This window comes from Oxyura jamaicensis, chromosome 4 (assembly GCF_011077185.1).
Source record: "Oxyura jamaicensis isolate SHBP4307 breed ruddy duck chromosome 4, BPBGC_Ojam_1.0, whole genome shotgun sequence".
In the NCBI taxonomy this organism is placed as follows: domain Eukaryota; kingdom Metazoa; phylum Chordata; class Aves; order Anseriformes; family Anatidae; genus Oxyura; species Oxyura jamaicensis.
Genome location: NC_048896.1, coordinates 14,717,818 through 14,736,209, shown reverse-complemented (window position 1 = coordinate 14,736,209; position 18,392 = coordinate 14,717,818). Strand labels below are relative to the sequence as shown.

General features: G+C 58.2%; 1 protein-coding gene across 2 annotated transcripts in view; it reads left to right on the top strand.

Annotated features, from left to right (window-relative positions):
* Positions 1-17,084, top strand: part of MID2 (midline 2) — a 67,643-nt gene extending 50,559 nt beyond the window's left edge. For both annotated transcript variants that reach the window (XM_035325221.1, XM_035325223.1), the window contains exons 4-10: positions 339-446; positions 5,346-5,494; positions 5,932-6,059; positions 6,552-6,695; positions 9,024-9,185; positions 15,074-15,281; positions 15,792-17,084. In XM_035325221.1, the coding sequence (XP_035181112.1) occupies positions 339-446; positions 5,346-5,494; positions 5,932-6,059; positions 6,552-6,695; positions 9,024-9,185; positions 15,074-15,281; positions 15,792-16,194 (1,302 nt within the window). In that variant the 3' untranslated portion in view covers positions 16,195-17,084. The remainder of the gene's footprint in view (positions 1-338; positions 447-5,345; positions 5,495-5,931; positions 6,060-6,551; positions 6,696-9,023; positions 9,186-15,073; positions 15,282-15,791) is intronic.
* The last annotated feature ends 1,308 nt before the right edge of the window (positions 17,085-18,392 follow it).

The following is an 18,392-nucleotide window of genomic DNA, read 5'->3' as shown; positions in this document are numbered from 1 at the left end:
AGGCACTGTGAGCACGGTGCGTTGTCTGAAAATAAGGGTGCAGGAGGCCCTGGTGGTGCCTGGCTGCCGTCGGACTTTGCTCGCTCCCAGGCGATGGGCTGATGGACGCGGCTGCAACACGGGGGGCTGGAGGTGGGGGTGAGCAGAGGGGCTCGGGGTCCCGCATCCCAGTCGCTGTCCCAGCTGATGAGAGCTGCAGCACGGCAGGGCCACCTGTGGTACCCAAGCTTTTCCAGAAAGCGGTGCCACCGTGACGGCGGGGTGCTGCACCCCGCCAGGGCGCAGCCAGCCCTGCAGCACGCGCCCCTAACACATGCGCCTCTGCTCCCCCTGCCCAGGTGAACACGGCCATGCACGAGGCCAAGCTGATGGAGGAGTGCGACGAGCTCATGGAGATCATCCGCCAGCGCAAGCAGGTCATCGCTGTCAAGATCAAGGAGACGAAGGTAAGCTGCGCCGCCCAAAGCAGCGCCCGGGTCCCCGTGCCCCTCGCTGCCGCCTGTCCCCAGGGCTGTCCCCGCGAGGACGATAAATTGGCGCAGTCATTATATCAGCCCAGAGAGCCTCCTCGGGGCTTTTCTAACGCTGCGCTGCTCATATAATAATGTGGAATTAATATTGAAGGGCCGTCCGAGCTCTGCACTGCATCGTGGCCGTAGGCGAGTTTCCCTTCCTTACGGAGCCTGAGCGTACTTTAGGCTCCTGCTCTGTGCAGCCGCTGCAGCACCGACGGTTAATCCAGGGAGCTCATCCTGCTGGGAGCACCATCGCCCCAAATACAGGGCTTTTTTTTTGCAGACAACGGTTTGGGAGCAGGTCACGCCATGTGCATATGTGTGAAAGCCAGCCAGCGTCACTCTGGGACACCACGGACCCCCTTCTGCAGGAGCGGAAGCTTTAAAATGTGCACTTTTATCCCAGGCACTTCGTGAAACATATTTTATGTAACGGTGCCTTCTGCTGGTCCATCTGTCTGTCTGCCTCTCACTTCCCACCCTCTCCCCCTAACGTCTTCTGACCACGTTGTCCAGTTTCAGCCGTACTTGGCAGAGAGCTGGGGCTCTTGGAGCTGGTTTTTCCTACAGGTTTGGTTTCTGGGAAGAGCAGAGAGGCCCTGACTCGTGTCCCAAAGCAGCCTGTAAATTCATCCGAGCAACCTGGAGCCCATGTAGCTCCAAGCCCAGCACTGCTCCTGCAGGAGAGGAACAGGGGCGAGAGAGGGCACTGGTGGCACTGGGGGGGACTGGGCGTGTGGGGAGGATCAGGACACACTGGGCATCCTCGGGATGTTTAAATTCCAGCTTTTGGGGAGCCCCTCAGTGATGCTGCTCAGGAGCAAGGACGGGAGGGCGGTGAGCGATGCTCAGGGAACGGGTTTGGGAGAGACACCTCCGGGATGTGACAGCATCCACGCGGCGCTGTGCACCATCCGTGGGCTCCCTGTCTGTGGGGAAGGCAAATCCACAGTGCAGCCCCTGCCAGCTTCTTAGCTGTGGTCCTCAGACTCCTGCAAGACTCCCAGCATCTCTGTTCCGAGCTGCTCAGGAGCAGGGCGAGATACAAGACATCTGGAGAACGGTCGAGCAGAGGGGTTTTCTCCATGGCTTTCAGCAGCGTAACACCTACGAGCGATGGTTTCCAAGCAGCCTTTCTGAGAAACCCCAGCTGCAAACGCTGGAGAATTAAAAAAAGACCAAAAAAAAAAAAAAAAATCAGAAAGGAGGAAGCGCTGGAGACTGCGGCTGCTTTGATGCGCTCAGACAGCAAGAAGCACTGCGCTCCTGCTGAATTCCCATTTGGTTTCCACTGCTGGGCTGCTTTCGCTGATGGACAGCACGACGCGCAGCGTGGGTCGCGGCTTGCTCTGCAGAAGAGCCCCCCTCTCTCCCATTTATAGACGAAAAAGCCCTGGGCGTGCAGGGAAGGCAGAGCATTGCAACGCTCACCCGTTTGGCAGGGCACAGCGGGGGTCTCTGCCCCCCTCGCCGTACCCTTTGCCACCGCGTGGGACCTGCAGCCCTCCAAGGATGGGTGCCACAGGAGGGCTGATCGGGCCGAATGCTTGGGGAGGCTGCGAGCTGGTAGGGATGCAGGGGAGGTACTGATGGCGTGTGGTCCCCGGGGGGAATTGGCTGCTCCAGCCCTGGGTAGCTGTGCGATGGAGCTCCTCCACCCGCAGGAGGCAAGGAGAAACGTGCGAGGAGCAGAGCAGTGGCCTGAGGCTTGTGTCCTGTCACCTCTGGGAGCGGAGGCAGCCGGCAGGAGGAGGTATCCCCGTGAGCAGGCTGGTGATGCTGGGGGTCAGGCACCACCACACAGCACCCCGTGGTGAACGTGGCACCGAGGCGGTGGAGATGCATGGGAGAGACCCAGGAAAATCCTCAGGGATTAGTGCTGCAGGCTCTGGTCGCTGCTGGGATGTGGCTGGAAGGAGCTGGTACCCAGGCACACCATCACAGCAAGGGCAGGGGCTCTCCTCGCTGTGCTTGCCGTGTCCTCTCTTGAACCATTTCTTCCCATTTCTCTTCCTTATTCTCCCTTTGAATTTTATTTTTTTATTTTTTTCTGACGGAGCTGTTCTTAAAACGAGCCATCCATCAGCCCATTAAGCCCCAGCAGGAGCCTCCCTTCCTTGTGCAAATAGCCGTTTGGAGCTGTGCCGCCTGCTGCTAGCCGAGACGAGCGCTTCTCCCCGCGACGTGCCGCCGGCGAGGCACGGCTCGCTGGGACCTGCTGCTCCCTGCCCTCCCCACAGCCCCCAGCACACCACCGGGACATCAGCTCCCCCAGTCTTGGTGCCGGGGGGGGCTCAGGGCTCCTGTTATTCACCCTTGGAGAGGTCACATATAACGGAGACGGAGCATTTGGGGGGTACACGTGGGTCCCCTTGGCCTGAGCGCGTCCCCTCAGCTGTCACAGCCCGGCGAGGCGACTTCTTAGCTGCAGCCCAGCTCCTCGTGCCGTTCATTCCCGCACTTCCAGGCGTGTCTTTAGGTGGTGCTTTCATTGTCGGGTCTGTGCCTTTGTCTGACCCCCGTGTTTCCCTTCCTGCCTCCCCTCTCACCCTGACATCCTCCTGCTCGCACGTTACCTCGCCCAGAGCTACGCTCCAGTGCACCGGGAAGCAAGGATGTGAGGCAATGGATGTGGGGCGAGCCATGCCATCATTTAGACCCTGTACCCCCATCCCGGTGAGATGCTGGTGAGCCGGGGCACATCTCCACGGGGATGCTCTCCTGGGGGTGCGGAGCAGGGTGGCTCGGTGCGGCAGCACTCCCGCGGGCGTTACGCACGGCCCTGAGCCCTGCGGGACAGGAAGGTGCTGCCTCCTGCCTCCTCCCTGCAAGACAGGAGGGCTCTCACCTCGGAAGACCCCCAGGTGCTGGGTGTGCCACCTGAGCTGGCTTTAAACACAGCCTGGGGCGCAGGGATGTGGTGGGAGAAGCGAGGTTTGGCAGGAAGACCACAGCTGGGTGCACAGCCGGTCCTCTCCTGCAGTGGCAGTGCAGCGGGCACATCCCAGGGGATGCCTAAGCCCATCGCAGAGCTCGTGGCACTAGCTGGAGGATGCCCTGGTGTCCTCACTTCATGGTAATTCACCCCAAAGGCCCTTCTCTGGCAGCTGGGTACGTGCCACGCTGGCTCCGTGGAGCTCCATCGGCCGTATCTCAGGCTGCAACGGGAGCTCTTGGGTGCAATGTCAGAGCTTTTCCTCAGCTGGAGCGGCTCAGAGCTCATCTGCTGGCTTTTCACCCTTCTCCTGTCTATTCCGAGGTCCTGGGGCGGTGCTGGGGGCAGGAGGTGGCCGAAGGACACCCTGCAAGGGGAGCAGGGCCACGGTGCCAGCCGGGGGATTAGCAGGCTGCTTAATTGTGAACGCGGTGACAGCGCTGACACCGGGGAGGGCAGCTCCAGCAGCTCCTGTCAGCAGCCAGGGCTCACGTTCTGCTTCTTGACGGATCGTTTCGAATCACGGGCACGGGCTGACAGCGTGCCGTGGGGGGGGCAAGGGGCTGCCGAGCCCGCAGCTTTGGGAGCCGCTGTCATGGCAGCGTGGCGAGGGCTGCAAAGCTCCCCGACCTCTCTAAAAAATAAATATAAAAAAAAGGAAAATGAAAAAATAATAAAAGAAAGAGGAAGGAAAGCAGGAATTGATCTCAGGATGAGACCTGTGCGGGTGAGCAGCTCGGGGATGGGGATGGGGATGGGGATGGGGATGGGGATGGGGATGGAGCTCTGCTGCTGCGTTCTGGCAGGACGAGTCCAGCACCGTGCTTGGCTGCAAGTGTCTGCTAAATAAGCGAGGGAAAACGGTGTCTCTCCGGTTGGTGCCGTTCTGGAGGACTGTTGGTTTTACTTTAATGCACAGTGCCTTTCAGGAAAGTCTCAAGTGGCTTGGAGGTGAAGGGCAGAGGTCTGGAGCGGGATTCATTATTTCATAGTCTGCTGTTTCAGACATCCCCAGCTTCTGAAACTCGCTTTCTCTTCCCCTGGGTGTCTTTGCTGCAGATGCACAGAGGAGCAGGGCAGTAGGAATTGGTATTTCATTTGCAAGTGCCTCGTTGCCCCTCTCAAGATGCTTTTCCAGACAGAGATTTGCTTCCAGCTCGGCTGTTGGTGCAGTTCCCAGCGTGCTGATCCACCTCCTTTCTCCGGGAAGAAGGGGGTTAAATCTTGTGATTATTTGATTGTGCACTAATTCATTAGACCCTCCAGAAACGTGACCTTTGCAGTCCACGAGCGGTGCCAGGGATGACCTGGGTTTGTTCCTTCAGCTTGGTCCTCGCTGAGCAGAGGACTTAGGAGTTCCTAAGGGCCTTTCACCTGAGCTTTCCCCCCACAGAGATTTCTCCCTAATAAATGATGTTTGTTCTGGTTTCTTTGCTCCCCTGAGCACGGGCACTTTGCAGGGGAGGAAGGGGTGCCACCAGGCCCGTTGTTATTGCTTTATGGCTTATTCAGTGCTGTCTTAAGGCATCATTAAATACCCTTCAAGGAGCCCTGCGGGAAGGGGGCCGAAGCATCAGAGGGGGTCGCGGGACTTGTGGGATGCTTGTGGGGATGGAGCCGAGCCCACGGTGCCCTATTTTGGGGTACAAGCTGCTGCCTGGATCAGTTTTCCAGCCCCTGCTCCCCCGTGCCATGGACCCCTTTCCTGTCCTTTCCCCTCTTACTGCAGCCCCTCACCTTTAATTGCAAAACGCTTGCAGCCGCAAACCCCCTCCCCGTGCCCCCCAGAAAGCAGCGGGACCCTGCCGGAGGCGGTCCCGGCCGCCAGGCTGCTTGCAGCCCCCCTCCGCGTGCCTCTCTCTGAGCACCTTTGCCTCCCCCTGCTCCCGCCGCAGGTGATGAAGCTGAGGAAGCTGGCCCAGCAGGTCGCCAACTGCCGGCAGTGTCTCGAGCGCTCGACGGTCCTCATCAACCAGGCGGAGCACATCCTGAAGGAGAACGACCACGCGCGGTTCCTGCAGACGGCCAGGAACGTGGCCGAGAGGTGGGCTCCCTGGGGTGGCAGCCGGGGTGACACCTGCCGAGTTGGTGGCCCGGCCACAGCGAGCTGTCCCCTGACCGCAGAGGTGCCCCCTCACTGCCCCCGCACAAATTCTGGCGGTGGGTGGCAGGGCAGGAGGTGCACGGCAGGTCCCGACGATGCTGAACATCTGCTGTGGGAGCCCCCGTTGCTCCCCGGTGGGGAAGAGTGGTGGAAAAACCACTGTGGTGGGAACCAGCCCAGGGAGCCGGGGCCGGGACCCCCAGGGATGGAGCCCCCCCGACCTCATTGCCTCGTCCCTGTCACCCCCGGGGTTCCCCGGTGCCAGGCTGTGTCACCGCGGGCTGCCCGCGCCGTGCCCGTCGCCCACCCCGCCGCTGCCGGGAGCCGGGAGCGGAGCGCACCCTGAAGCGGATGGATGGGCTCTTCTTTTCTTTCAGGGTCGCCATGGCAACTGCATCCTCTCAAGTTCTGATACCAGATATCAATTTTAATGACGCCTTTGAAAACTTCGCGTTGGATTTTTCCAGAGAGAAGAAGCTGCTGGAGGGGCTGGATTATCTCACCGGTGAGTGCACGGGCGCGTTCCCACCGCCTGCGCCCCGCTTCTCCCCCCGGCCCTGCTTCTTGCACCCCACCGAGGGCTGGGGGGATGTTTTAGGGCACGCTGGGCTGCCACACGTTGTCACCGGGAAGTGGTTGGCCGCCGCGGAACAGGGGCCACCACGCTGTCCCCAGGGCAGCGACATGTCCCCATCCCCCTGTTTGCAGGGTGCCTCTGCTCCCCTGCAGCAGCGCTGCAAGGTCTCTGTGCGTAAGGCAGGGGGCTGGGGACACCCCAGGTGAATTAGCTGCTGGTGGTATTGTGCCAGGGGCTGGAAATTCAGGGGGAGGGCTGAAAGCTGTGGAGAAGCAAGGACATCATTACTCAGTGACGTGTAAAACGAGACGGTTGCATCGAGAGACTGCTCCCTGCGTGAGCCCGTCTCTTTATGGGAGCAAAAAAAGTCTTAAAACGAGAAGGCACAGACTGAAACACGCTACCTGTGGTCTCCTGCAGCGCCGAACCCGCCGTCCGTCCGCGAGGAGCTCTGCACGGCCTCCCACGACACCATCACGGTCCACTGGATCTCGGAGGACGAGTTCAGCGTCAGCTCCTACGAGCTCCAGTACACCATCTTCACCGGCCAGGCCAACTTCATCAGTAAGTCGCCGCTCGCTGAGCAAACACCCTCGCTCAGGTGGTGCAACCAAAGACCCATTGCAGTCCCGAGGGTCCTGAGCTCCTGTCCACGCGGGAGGGCAGCGCACAGCTGGCAGGGCACACATCTGGCAGGGCACATCTGGGCGCACACATCTGGCAGGGCACATCTGGGAGCTGCGCTGGAGTTTCGCTCAAATATCAGCCAGGCAGAAGCTGACGGCTAGAAGATAGAGCACACCAGAAATCACCAGGGGGTGACTATCTGGGTAGTTTCTTCCCCTCAGACACCTGAAATGCTCAAAGCAGGCTCAGAGGCTCAGCTTTTTAGCGCCGTTGGTTGTCGTTAGGGAGAGGCGGTGAATTGCAGGTTAGGAAAGCCAGGGCTTGAAGCTGTGACCCACTACAAGCCCCCCAGGACAGGCGTGTCACATCTGCAGTCTCCTTTTAGTCTTCCTCGTTGTTCATTGTCAGCAAGGCTTATTAAAAAAAAAAAAAAAAAAAGAGAGAACACAGAAAAGGGAGTTGTTTGGGTTTCCATGGAGGTACAGTTAATTGGAGAAGAGCAGCTCGGTCAGAAAGCCAAGGAGGATTTGCCAGTCTCAGGAGCAGGGATTTATTCCTCTGGGTGCCCAGGAGTCCTCAATGGCAGTCCTCATCTCAGAAATATGCACACATTACGATTTCTTGTAACACTGCCTTTTCCCTAAAAATTGAGGGGGGTTGCACGGGCATTTTAATGGAAGAAGGAAACTAGATCTCCCGTTTTTTCTGTCCTCAGCACTCAGTGCTGCAGGGAATGGGGTGTCCCCCTGCCCTCCCCTGGGGGCTGCGCTGGCAGGCGAGGGCTGTGCGAGGAGCTGGGCAGCAGGGGGGCTCTGGGGGAAAGCCCAAGGGGGGCAGACATCAGCAGCAGCTCCCTAGGCGCCTTCGCTAGCTCTTGGTAGGAGGAGGAAAGAAAACATCAGTTAACACCTCAGAGGAGAAAATGAATAATATATTGTCACTTTGCAGTAATGTGTTCGGGGCCGGGTGATGGAGGCGCTTGAGTCCTGGCTGAACTCAGGCACGGAGAAACGCCAAAAATAGTGTGCTGGGCTCACCTAGCAGGAGCACCAGGAGGCTTCCCAGAGAAGGAAATACCTTTTCACAGAGCACACAGTTGGCCTGTGGAAACCGTCCCCTTTACGCTGCCTTTAAAGCCAAGAGCTCGGCAGGAGTCAGGCATTTTACAGATGACGAAAGCTGCAATAAAAAGGATTTTTTTTAAAGCTTTGGCAAGGATAGAAGCCCTCAGTCTGCAGGGACAACCCCTCCTTGATAGTTTTGAGAAGGAAACCTGCCTGGGAGGCCAAGTCACTCCCAGGTTGTCATCCCTCAGCCGCCCTGCTCCAATGAAGGACCCAAAGGTGGCCCCTGTCTGCAGGGAGGGACCTCCTTGGCCATGCAGCATGCGTGCGATGAAAGCAGCTCCGTGTGCAGGATGCAGCCAGTATCATACCAGTTTTATTTTCTACTTCATATAGCATTGCTCTGCTCCCCTAGGCAGCTTCCACGTGTATTTCAGACCAGATCCAAGCTGACAATGGCTGCAGTCTGCCCTTGTCCTCCAACTGAGCAAGCCACGGGGGGGTAAAAAATCACCCGAGCAGTGTCCCCTCGCAGGCACAGTCCTGCTGTCCCCGTGTGAGCCTACAAAGGCAGTGTGTGGAGCATCTCCCAGGCTCCTGGCACACAGCTGTGCATGCATTCGCCAGCGATGGGAGGCTGAAAACCCTCCTCCGTCGCCCTTCCTTCACTGCCCGCTCCTCATGAGTTGTCTCACGCTTCGCCCCCAGACCTGCTGGATCCAAGAAGCCCCCAGCTACTGCGTCTGAGCTGCCTCCTTTCTCTTCTGTTTGCCGAAAGCAATGCTCCCGCGTTGCAAAGTCTGTCCCGAAGCTGCTTTCTGATAGCCCAGAGCTGCTGCAGGCTGCAGTAGATGCTGCCGGGCGCTCACTGCCGCTGGCCCCCCGGTGTCAGCGCAGGTTGGCCCCCCGAAGCCCGCAGCACCCTTTTCCCCCTGCAGGTTGTCCTCACCCCAGCCATGCTGGTGGCACTAGCGGCGCCTGTGTCACCACAAAGTGCTTTTCCCCTTGCCCGTAGCCCCGTGCCATCGCACCCTCGATACAACGCTACCGGAGCGGTCCGTGCTGCAGCACAACCCCTGCAGCATTAGGCCGTAGGGCCTCCAGGTCTCCGGGCTCCTGACTCCTTTCCATTTCCAGAAAGAGTCCTTTGCTCCGAGTCCCTTCCCCGCGAATAAACCTTCTCCCCTCTCCCATACCGCAGGTCTCTACAACTCCATGGACAGCTGGATGATCGTCCCCAACATCAAGCAGAACCACTACACCGTCCACGGGCTCCAGAGCGGCACCCGCTACATCTTCCTCGTCAAGGCCATCAACCAGGCAGGCAGCCGAAACAGCGAGCCGGCCCGCCTGAAGACCAACAGTACGTGCCCCGGGGGGCTCCTCGCCTTGGGTGGGAGGCGGAGGAGCTCCTGCAGCGGTCCCAAGGGGTACGGCGGAGACCGTGGTCATCTCCAGCACGATGGAGACCCCAAAGTGATCTCTCTCCCCCAGTGGAGTAGCTGGGTTTTGGGGAACGAGGGGGATCCGGCTTCGTGGTCGCTTCAGATCACAGGGCGGTTATGTTTGTGGGGTGATGCGTGGATGCGGGACGTCAGAGGGAGCAAATACGTTGGCTCATCGGGTTTTTGCCCAAAGCCGCCTGCTGCGTGACTGCATCTGCCTGAGGCTCATCAGAAACCCTCCTAGCCCCAGCGAGCGCCGTGCTCCTTCGGGTTTCCCTCCCCGGTGCTGCAATCACATCTGCCTTGAGTGGGCTTTCAGAATGATTTATTGCCTCCGCCTCCTCGTTTTCTTTGCGAAACCTGTGCGACTTTAAACAAAACGCAATTAGGTGCAGTCGGTGCACTGGTGGGGACGGGGGGGAGTTGCTGAGATGCGGACTCCAATCCGGTTCTGCCTTGTTTATTAAAATTGCATCCCTCCTGCGGCTGCTGTTTTTAAGAGCTTTCTGGTGCTTTGAAAGGTGCTCGCTCTGGAAATAAGAAATTGGGGACTTGACAAGCCAAGAGCGATGACGTGACACAGCAGTGCAGAGGGGAGCGAAGGCGCTTTGCTTCAGCAGCTCCCCGGGGACAGGGCTTGCTCCTGTGTTTTTTTTTTAAGCGAGTGTCAGTCATCGGAGACACGGGCTCACTGCTGAGTGCTCCGCTTCGCAGCTGAACTCGATTTAGTAGATTAAATAAGTGCCCAATCGGGTTTTGAACTCCCCTTGTCGCTTGGATGTGTCCGCAGCAGCTTCCTGCATTTATAAAATCTAGAGCAGGCATCGCCTGGAGCGCTACACAAATTATTCTGTATGATCGTGGCTTTGAGGAGCTCCTTTCTCAGGAGCGAGCGGCCGTGGGAGCGATCCCAGGCGACGGAGGCGCGATCCTCTCCGCTCTCTTCGGGCTGCTGGTGGCCAGCCCCATCGCTCACCTCGTCTTTCAACCTCCTCTCTTGCTGTTTTTATGCACTCAGAAGCTTGAACTTCTGATGTTTTCGGAGCAGCGACTCGTGATTTTGGCGGCAGGGGTGAGCTCTGCATGTGAAGAGGGCTCGCTGGCCAAAGTCGGACAAATTTATGCCCCCCCACACGGGCAGCATCCACACGCCCAGGTGGAGGGGACCAGAGAGGGGCAGAGCCCGTCTGGGATGGGGAGATGCAAGAAAAGGGGACTGCAGGGATCTGGGCAGGGAGCTGCCCCATCTCGTGGCCATTTTGTCCTGCCTGATGTCCGTGGGGCAGGGGGCACCAAGGAGGGGGTCTCCCCTTCCTGCATGCCAAACCTCAGGTACCTGGGATGCCACGTAACGCTGAGCATCCTGCACAAATCGGCCTTGGGGTTTTGTACGTGAAATCAGTGGGGATTACTTTAATTCCCTGCAAATTGCAGGTGATTATAGCCAGCATGGTAGCGGGGGGCAGAAAAAGCTCATCTTTCAGTGGGTGCTGGAGAAAACCCCATCCAGGGATGAAGGGTGGTCCCTTGCCCGAGTTTCCAGCAGAGAAACGGGGCTAAAAATGGGATGCATGAACGGGCTAAAATGGGACGGCACCGAGCGGCTCACATCTCAGCCAGCACCCAGGCTGCACGGTGAAAGCACCGAGCTCCCTGTGGAAAAAGAGCGTCGTTAGTGACTGCCACGGAGCAAACAAGCACGGGAGCGTAGGAGTACTGCCCATGAGAAGTGTGTAGGGAAAGGTCTGAATTTCTGGCTTAGTCATGTATATTTATACGGCCTTTTTCCGTGGCCAGCCCAGCTGTAGGAGACTCCTCAGGGGTGTTTGCTGCCCACCACGGGCACGTGCGTGGTGCTGGGTGCGGGTGCTGCCCGTTGTGCTCGCTGCCCATCTCTCTCGCCTGCACTTGTCTTCGTGTGGCAACATGTTTTTCTTCTTTTCAAGCGGGCAATTAGGAGACAGCACACACTTTCCAACCGCTGTAACCTTCGTGGAAGTGTCAGCAGCTCAACGAGAAGGGCCAATTAGCATATTTCGCAGCCCTCTTCCTGCTCCTGAAGTGGTGTTTGGAGAGATGCCTCCACCGCCAGCGGGTCAGTGTCAGGACACATATTGATTTCTGCAGCATCAGCGCAGGCACTAAATCTGTGTTCCCAGACTGCCCGGGCAGAAGAGCTGGGTGAAATAATTTTGGTCTAGTGACAGAAAGAAACCTTCATTTGCTGAGGCTGGGCTTGAGGAGGCCTTGTTTATTAGCAAGTGTCCAAAAGTGGTTGAAGCTGCCAGAATACAGGGATGGTACAAGTGATGGTAGTAAATAAAGTGCATGGAAAGTTCTTTTCATGGCCCTTGCCTTGACCGTTGTGGACCGGTCTTATTCTCATCATGTTTCCGTCCCTTCCTGATCTGTGCAGCTCTTGTGAGGCCTCCTGGGTCCTGCGGTGCTGCTCACATCACGTCCCTCATCCAGAGGAGTGGGTTTGTCGTGGCACAAGCAGCTCTGCTGGTAGCAGCGGGAACGTGTTAGCGCTGATGCTTTCCAACGAGCAGGGTGAGACGCGTGCAATCCCGAAGCGAGCTGTTCGGTACGGAGTCTGTTGGAAGATTCATAGCTTTGGATGGACTTACTGCTTTCCTGCGACTCAGCAGCTCAACTTTGTGGCTTGGCTTCCTCGAGGTGATGGGAGGACAATAACCGCTGCTTTCCAGCTCGCTGTGCCACGGGTCCGCTGCCCTGCCTTTGGTAGCTGGCCGGCTTCTGGCTGCAGAGCTGCTGACAGAGCTGCTGGACCGGGTGGGTGGTGCAGCTGGAGGCTCACAGCCAGCTTTTGTACCTGTGTGCTTCAGTGCTGGTGGCATCTTAGGTGGCTGCCCAGAGTGGGCACGCTGCTGGCTCTGCTCCCCTGCCCGTGGAGAGCAAGAAGAGCGCAGCAAGCAGAGCTGGCACAGCGAGGAACTCTGACTTGCTTTGCTCTTCTGCTGGGCAGACTGGGCTGGACACCTGCAGTGAGCACAGAGATTGCTTCTGGAGCGTGGGAGAGCCTGCCCACCCCGTCCTTTCTCTCTGCAGCATGCGTTCAGCTGCACACAGTCCCCTCTGTCCCTCCTCCCCTGCCGCAGCCCCTTGCCCTCGCCATGGCACCTCTGCTGCCAGCCGACGGAGCAGCCTCGCAGTTCCTCACCCATTCAGCTGGACGTCAGGTTCGTCTCTGTCTTCTGGGCATCGTGGTGCAGTTGTTCCTGCAGCACTTTGCCAGCCACAGCCCACATAACTCAACCCACAGCCCACACCGGCTGTCCCTCTGCGTGGCTTTTCCAGTGTGCTGCAGCTGGCACGGTCAGCGGGACCTGCTGGGCTTCACCAGCGTTAATTCCTTCCACGAAGCGTCGAGAAAAGAAAATCTGGCAGTGCTGCTGGCCCTTTTCTTGCCAAGTACTGCTTAGGTAACAGAGAACTAAATGCTCTTTCCTGCACCCAGCGTGGGGAAGGGCAGTGTCCGTGCTGGGCACGAGGCTCTGCCTGGCCCCAGCATCGTGGACTTGATTAACCTTTCACATCATCCCAGAGGCAACGTCCACCCGCTCCTGTCTTTGGTCTCGCGTGCCCAAGGCCAGCCAGGATTTCCTCCTCTCACTGCTCTCAATCTGCAAATTGTCCTCGAGCCCTTGGGCCAGGACGTGCCAGCACCAGCAGGCAACAGGGGCTGGGCCCAGTTGTTCACGGTGACCTTAGAGAGGGGTCGGCTTCACCAAAAGGATGCGACCGTCTCCCTCCCTGTGGAGCCGGGTATTTTTATACCCCCCTTCCTCTGAGCTTGTCTCTTCGCATTACTGCTGGGAAAAGGCAGATCTCAAAATATTCAAATAGCCAGAGGAGAGGGTCACTCCCAATCTCCAGCTTTACTTTCTGGCCTCTTCACTCATTTATCTTGCAAATGGGGCTCCAAGGAAAATAAACACGAGCTGCCGGCGTAGTCAGGGAGCAACGCAGATGAGCTCCATTACGGAAAGCTGCCTTGGCTCACGCTGCCGTCTGTTCACAGCATTTCCTAAGACCTGGTTCTGAAACAGCCTTGATGGTAGCATTGGCTGCGGTGTTTCACCTCGCAAGCCTCGTTTAGCATAGCTGAAAATGCGGGAGGGGTGGCTGGTTGTGTGCCACGGTGTCTGCCTTCCCTCTGCAGGTAACAAAGCCACGGTTTGAGCTGTGGTTGCTGAAGGTGTTCTGCTGCAGCTGCCCTGTTCGCTTTGATTTGTGCTAAACTAGATGAATCCCTCTAGAAATCCTATCCGGGCTCTATATGCTATTTATATGCTGATGTGACAGGGCCAGGTCCCTGCTGTCGCACATTGCATTTGCAAATCCGAGAGGACAGGATTTGAAAAGCCCCGGAATTGAGTCGCCTGTGCAGCGGCATGTCATGCCTGCCGTCCCTGCGTTAGGCAGCACGTGTGGTCACGCATCTGCTCGTGGCAGACCAAAAGGAAGAGGTGTGCCAGCCCCTTCCAGCCCGTGAGCAAGTTGCTGGAGGTTTCGGCAGCACCAAGAGCTCTCCCAGCTCCCGAGCGCAGCCAGCCTCCTCCGGGAGGGTTTTATCAAAGCGAGCAGGGCGGCGAGTGCGTGTCAGTTTGGCTTCCGTGGGCTGCTAACGTTACAAGGGAATTGGAGCTGTGTTTTTAAAGATCTGCAGGATCCATCAGGCTTCGTCGTGTTGGTGGAGCAGGAAGCCCCAGGCTGTGCACTCGTCAGCTGGCCCTGTGCTCTCCCCTTGCTTCCAGACTCAGCTAAACACAGGCTGGACCCAGCGCCTTTGATTTGCTTCCACCACCACGTGCGCAGCCCAGACCGTCTTCCCCAGGCATCCCAGGCCTTGTTTGGCAGCAGAGAAGTGCCGAGAAACCTCGGGCATGTTTCCTGTAACATGTAATAGCAGCCTGCGCGCCACTGGGAGCGAGTTGTGTTGTCTGCTGATGGGGGTTTGGGGATATGCTCGGCACTGCAGTGCTTCTTCTGTGATTCAGTATTGTTATACCAGCACTTCAGGGTCTGCTGTCCCTTCACTGTGCTCGTATAACTCGCATTACTGCTAATAGAGTACGGATCTGTTGAGGGATTCAGGCAGGCTACGTGCCTTGCCCAGACTTGGTTGGCGGTGCCTGATGGCTTCTTCAGTGCCATTCCCATTATCTGGTAACATCCCCCTCGGTCCTCCGCAACGTTTTACACCGTTAACAGAGGGCAGAAGGGAATTGTGATGAGGGAATAATGCACTTGAATGGTGCAACGTGCGATAAAGAGGTCTGCAGCATTCCCCGGCGCCAGGATGACACATCCCAGGCTGATGCATTGCCTTATTTCTCCACATTTTTGAGTTTCGCACCCTTTCCCTCTGTCTGGTCTGGGAATACGCCCATGGTGCAGATGCTTCTCCTGTCCCTGCTCTCCTCTGCCTCGCAGGTGGTGCTGACACCCTGGGTGGTGGCTTCCTTGCAGCAGCCACTTGTCTCCACATTCCAGCAGGGCTGGGGGCACTGCTGCAGGCACCAGAGGCACGGGAGCATCACCAGGGCACCAGGCTTATGGATCAGCCTGTGGCAACAGATGCGCCAAGGCACATGGATGCACCTCAGCATCCTGCTGGGCATCCAGAAGTACAGACCATAATAGTCTCTGGCTATTCCGATAGCACCCGTGGCTCATGGAGAATGTCCAAAGAGCCTGGGGCAGATGTTTCCTGCCACATGCCACCTGCGCAGCGACGGTAACAGACACAAATACTGATGCATGTGTCCTCTCCTAACAGGTCAGCCTTTTAAGCTGGACCCCAAGATGGCTCACAAGAAGTTGAAGATCTCCAACGACGGGCTGCAGATGGAGAAGGACGAGAGCTCCTTGAAGAAGAGCCACACGCCCGAGAGGTTCAGCGGGACAGGGTGCTACGGCGCGGCAGGCAACGTCTTCATCGACAGCGGCTGCCACTACTGGGAGGTGGTGGTGGGATCCTCGACCTGGTAGGCAGCCCCCTTCTCTTCCCTCCCGCTCCTGGGGGCCCTCGGATGTCCCCAGAGATGGCATGGGACGTGCTAGGGTTGTCCATGATTAGAAAGGTGGCTGCTGTTGTCATTGCTGGACCTTAAATCCAGGTGGCTGCGGGTTTCAAGGAGCAGCTCTCTCCAGCTGAAGGCCAGCATCACTCTGAGGGCGTTATGGTCCTAGCAGCAGGTGCAGAACAGTGCTGGTAGGAGCTGATGGAGTGACTCGGAGCCAACCCAGGGACCTGTGTCTTGGGGAGGCTCACAGCCAGGATGCTCTGATCAAAGGCAGAGCAGGACCTGCGTGCGGCGGGCAGTGTGCCTCCCACCGCCCCGTGATGTCCCTGTGGTGCTCTGCTCAGTCCCTGCTGGAGCACCCACAGCGAGGCTTGCTTGGAACGGGGCTCTTCAGGCATTTGCTCGCAGGAAATTGTGGTTGGGCTTAATGCCACGCTGAGGTCACTAAGCAAAGCTTCTCCCCTCTTCTAGGTACGCCATCGGCGTGGCTTACAAGTCAGCCCCCAAGAACGAGTGGATTGGGAAGAACTCCTCATCCTGGGTCTTCTCCCGCTGCAACAACAACTTTGTGGTGAGGCACAACAACAAGGAGATGCTGGTGGAGGTCCACCCACAGATGAAGCGCCTTGGCGTCCTCCTGGATTACGACAACAACGCGCTCTCCTTCTACGACCCGGCCAACTCCCTCCACCTCCACACCTTTGAGGTCTCCTTCATCCTGCCCGTGTGTCCAACGTTCACCATCTGGAACAAATCCTTGATGATCCTCTCGGGTCTGCCCGCCCCGGACTTCATAGATTACCCAGAGCAGCAGGAGTGTAACTGCAGGCCCCAGGAGTCCCCGTACGTATCAGGGATGAAAGCCTGTCACTAGGATGCTCAGCCCTGCCCGTGCCCCATGGTGGCACTGGTGATGCTGGTGGGTGCTGGTGGAGGGTGCCAGGAGCCTGCCAAGCTGGAGAGCCGCCGTGCAGCCGGAACGCTCCGAGGAGAGAGGACCCGCCTGCCTGCCTGCCCACAGCTCATCTTATTTTTAAGGGGAAAGAGAAAGAACCCCTGACCACGTCTGAAAATAAACTCCTGTCGGCAAGCTCAGCGCAGTCGTGCACAAGGCTCACGCAGCATCTTCGTGGTGTGCGCCAGGCTCTCCGGAGGCAGATCGTCACACGGATGGTTCTGTTTGCCCTCGGGGGCTGGCAGGGCTGGGCTGGGGTTTTGGGCGACCTCCTCGGGTGCTGCGGTGAGCAGGGGGACGACTCGTGTGTCTCCGCACGGCGGAGGTTGGGGCAGGAGGGGTTGGCTTTTTGGAGACCTGCAGAGCCAGGTGGGAACTGGGCATCATTTGCTGGTGAGAGCTCTCTGTTTGGCCAACATTTGGCAGCTTCCCTGACAGGGTAGGTACCGGCGTGGGGTAGGTACCTGCGTGGGGTAGGTAACTTGCACTTGGAGAGGCCCCCATGGGGGAAGCAAGGCAATGGGTACGTGGTGCATTTCTGCTGCTCCCTGTGCTTGGCTGGGGCTGCAGTCCCATGCTGGGGGGGTCCAGCCCCCACCTCTCTGCCCCACCGCTTCGGGAGGTCCCAGTTCACCAGGATGCAGGGAGGCCCCCACCGAGCACTCGCTCAGGAGCCGGTCGAGGTGCACGTTGTCCCCGGCGCAGATGCTCCTCCATTAGCTTCGCATCTGGTGTCCCTGCAGACACTGGCGCTGAGCAGAGGGGCACATCGTGCCCAAAGACCATCTCTGTGCTTTGTGACCCAAAATCTCAGTTTAGGACCCCAAAATCTCAGCTCTCAGTTTTTTTCTCCACCGTGGTGTGAGCACGGAGCTGTCCTGTTTGCTCTGAGGCAAAAGGCTGAATCCAGCCCTGGGGCTCCAGCAAGCTCCTGAGCTGCCACCAGTGCTCCCAGTAACCGCAAGCACCAAGTCCCGTGCAGGTGGGGCCAGCGAGGACATCAGGCAGCACAGTGGCACGGAATGTGCTGATGCTCGAGCTTTGGTCCTTGGCATTTGAAAATCCCTTTTTCTCCGGATGTGGTCCAGCCTTGGTGGCATCACAGATGGACCAGGAGGCTGAGACCTCCCAGCTCTGCCAGCCTTTTCCTTGCTTTTTATTATTATTGCTACTACTATTATTATTATTATTGCGATGGGGAGAGATCCCTGGACCTTGCTGACAGGAAACTACCTCAAAGCCCAGCCTTGGAGGGGTGGGTGGACGGTTCAGACGGGGTGACAGCACTTAGAGGCTCTTCCCACAGCAAGGAGCAGGCACAGGGGCTGTGGGAAGGGGTCCCCACCAGCGCGCCATCCTGGGGGGACTTGTGTCATTAAGGGCATCCAGGCAGAGTGGGTTTTACAAAGAGCCCATTCCTCAGCACAGCATCCTTCTGCTTAACCGGGGTGACATCTTCAGTGACCGGTTGCCCAATGCTGTGGGGAGAGAAGAGGAAAAGGGACATTGCCACTTGCACTGCTAAGTCAAGTTTTGCCTCCAGTCTGGGCTGCTTTCCCATTGCTCGTGGGCTGGTGGTGCTTGGCAGGGGCTTGTGGCACACGGTGCATCCCGCCCGAGCAGACAGAGCAGTTTTCTTTGCTTTTGGCCCCAGCATTTGAAAGCACGGGGTGGCGATTGAGCTGCCGTTCCCTGCAGCTAAGCACACAAACACAGTTCGTTTTAAGAGGCTAAGTTGCCATTTTCGGTTGGATGTATTTTTCCAAAGCCACGTGGAGCTATCAGTAAAGTCTTTTCCCCTTGTGCTGACCTCAGCCAGGGCTGCTCGCACTGCATCACCCTCCAGCAAATGCCCAAGCACTGGAGATGGATTTTAGCTTTTGCAATCCAGGTGCCAAGCTTTCCGCCGGCACCGGCATCGCTTTGACCGGCTTATTGCTAGCGGACTCAGCGCATCCAGTAAAGCACACGAGCCGTTAATGTGACGTTTGCACCGGATGAAATTGCACTAATCGTGGCAGGACCCCCGCACACCTTTGCGCGTGTCTTGTCCCGTGGCGGGCAGGCGGATGAAGCGGGGAGCCCCGCACCCCAAGAGCGCAGGCCCAGGGGTGGGA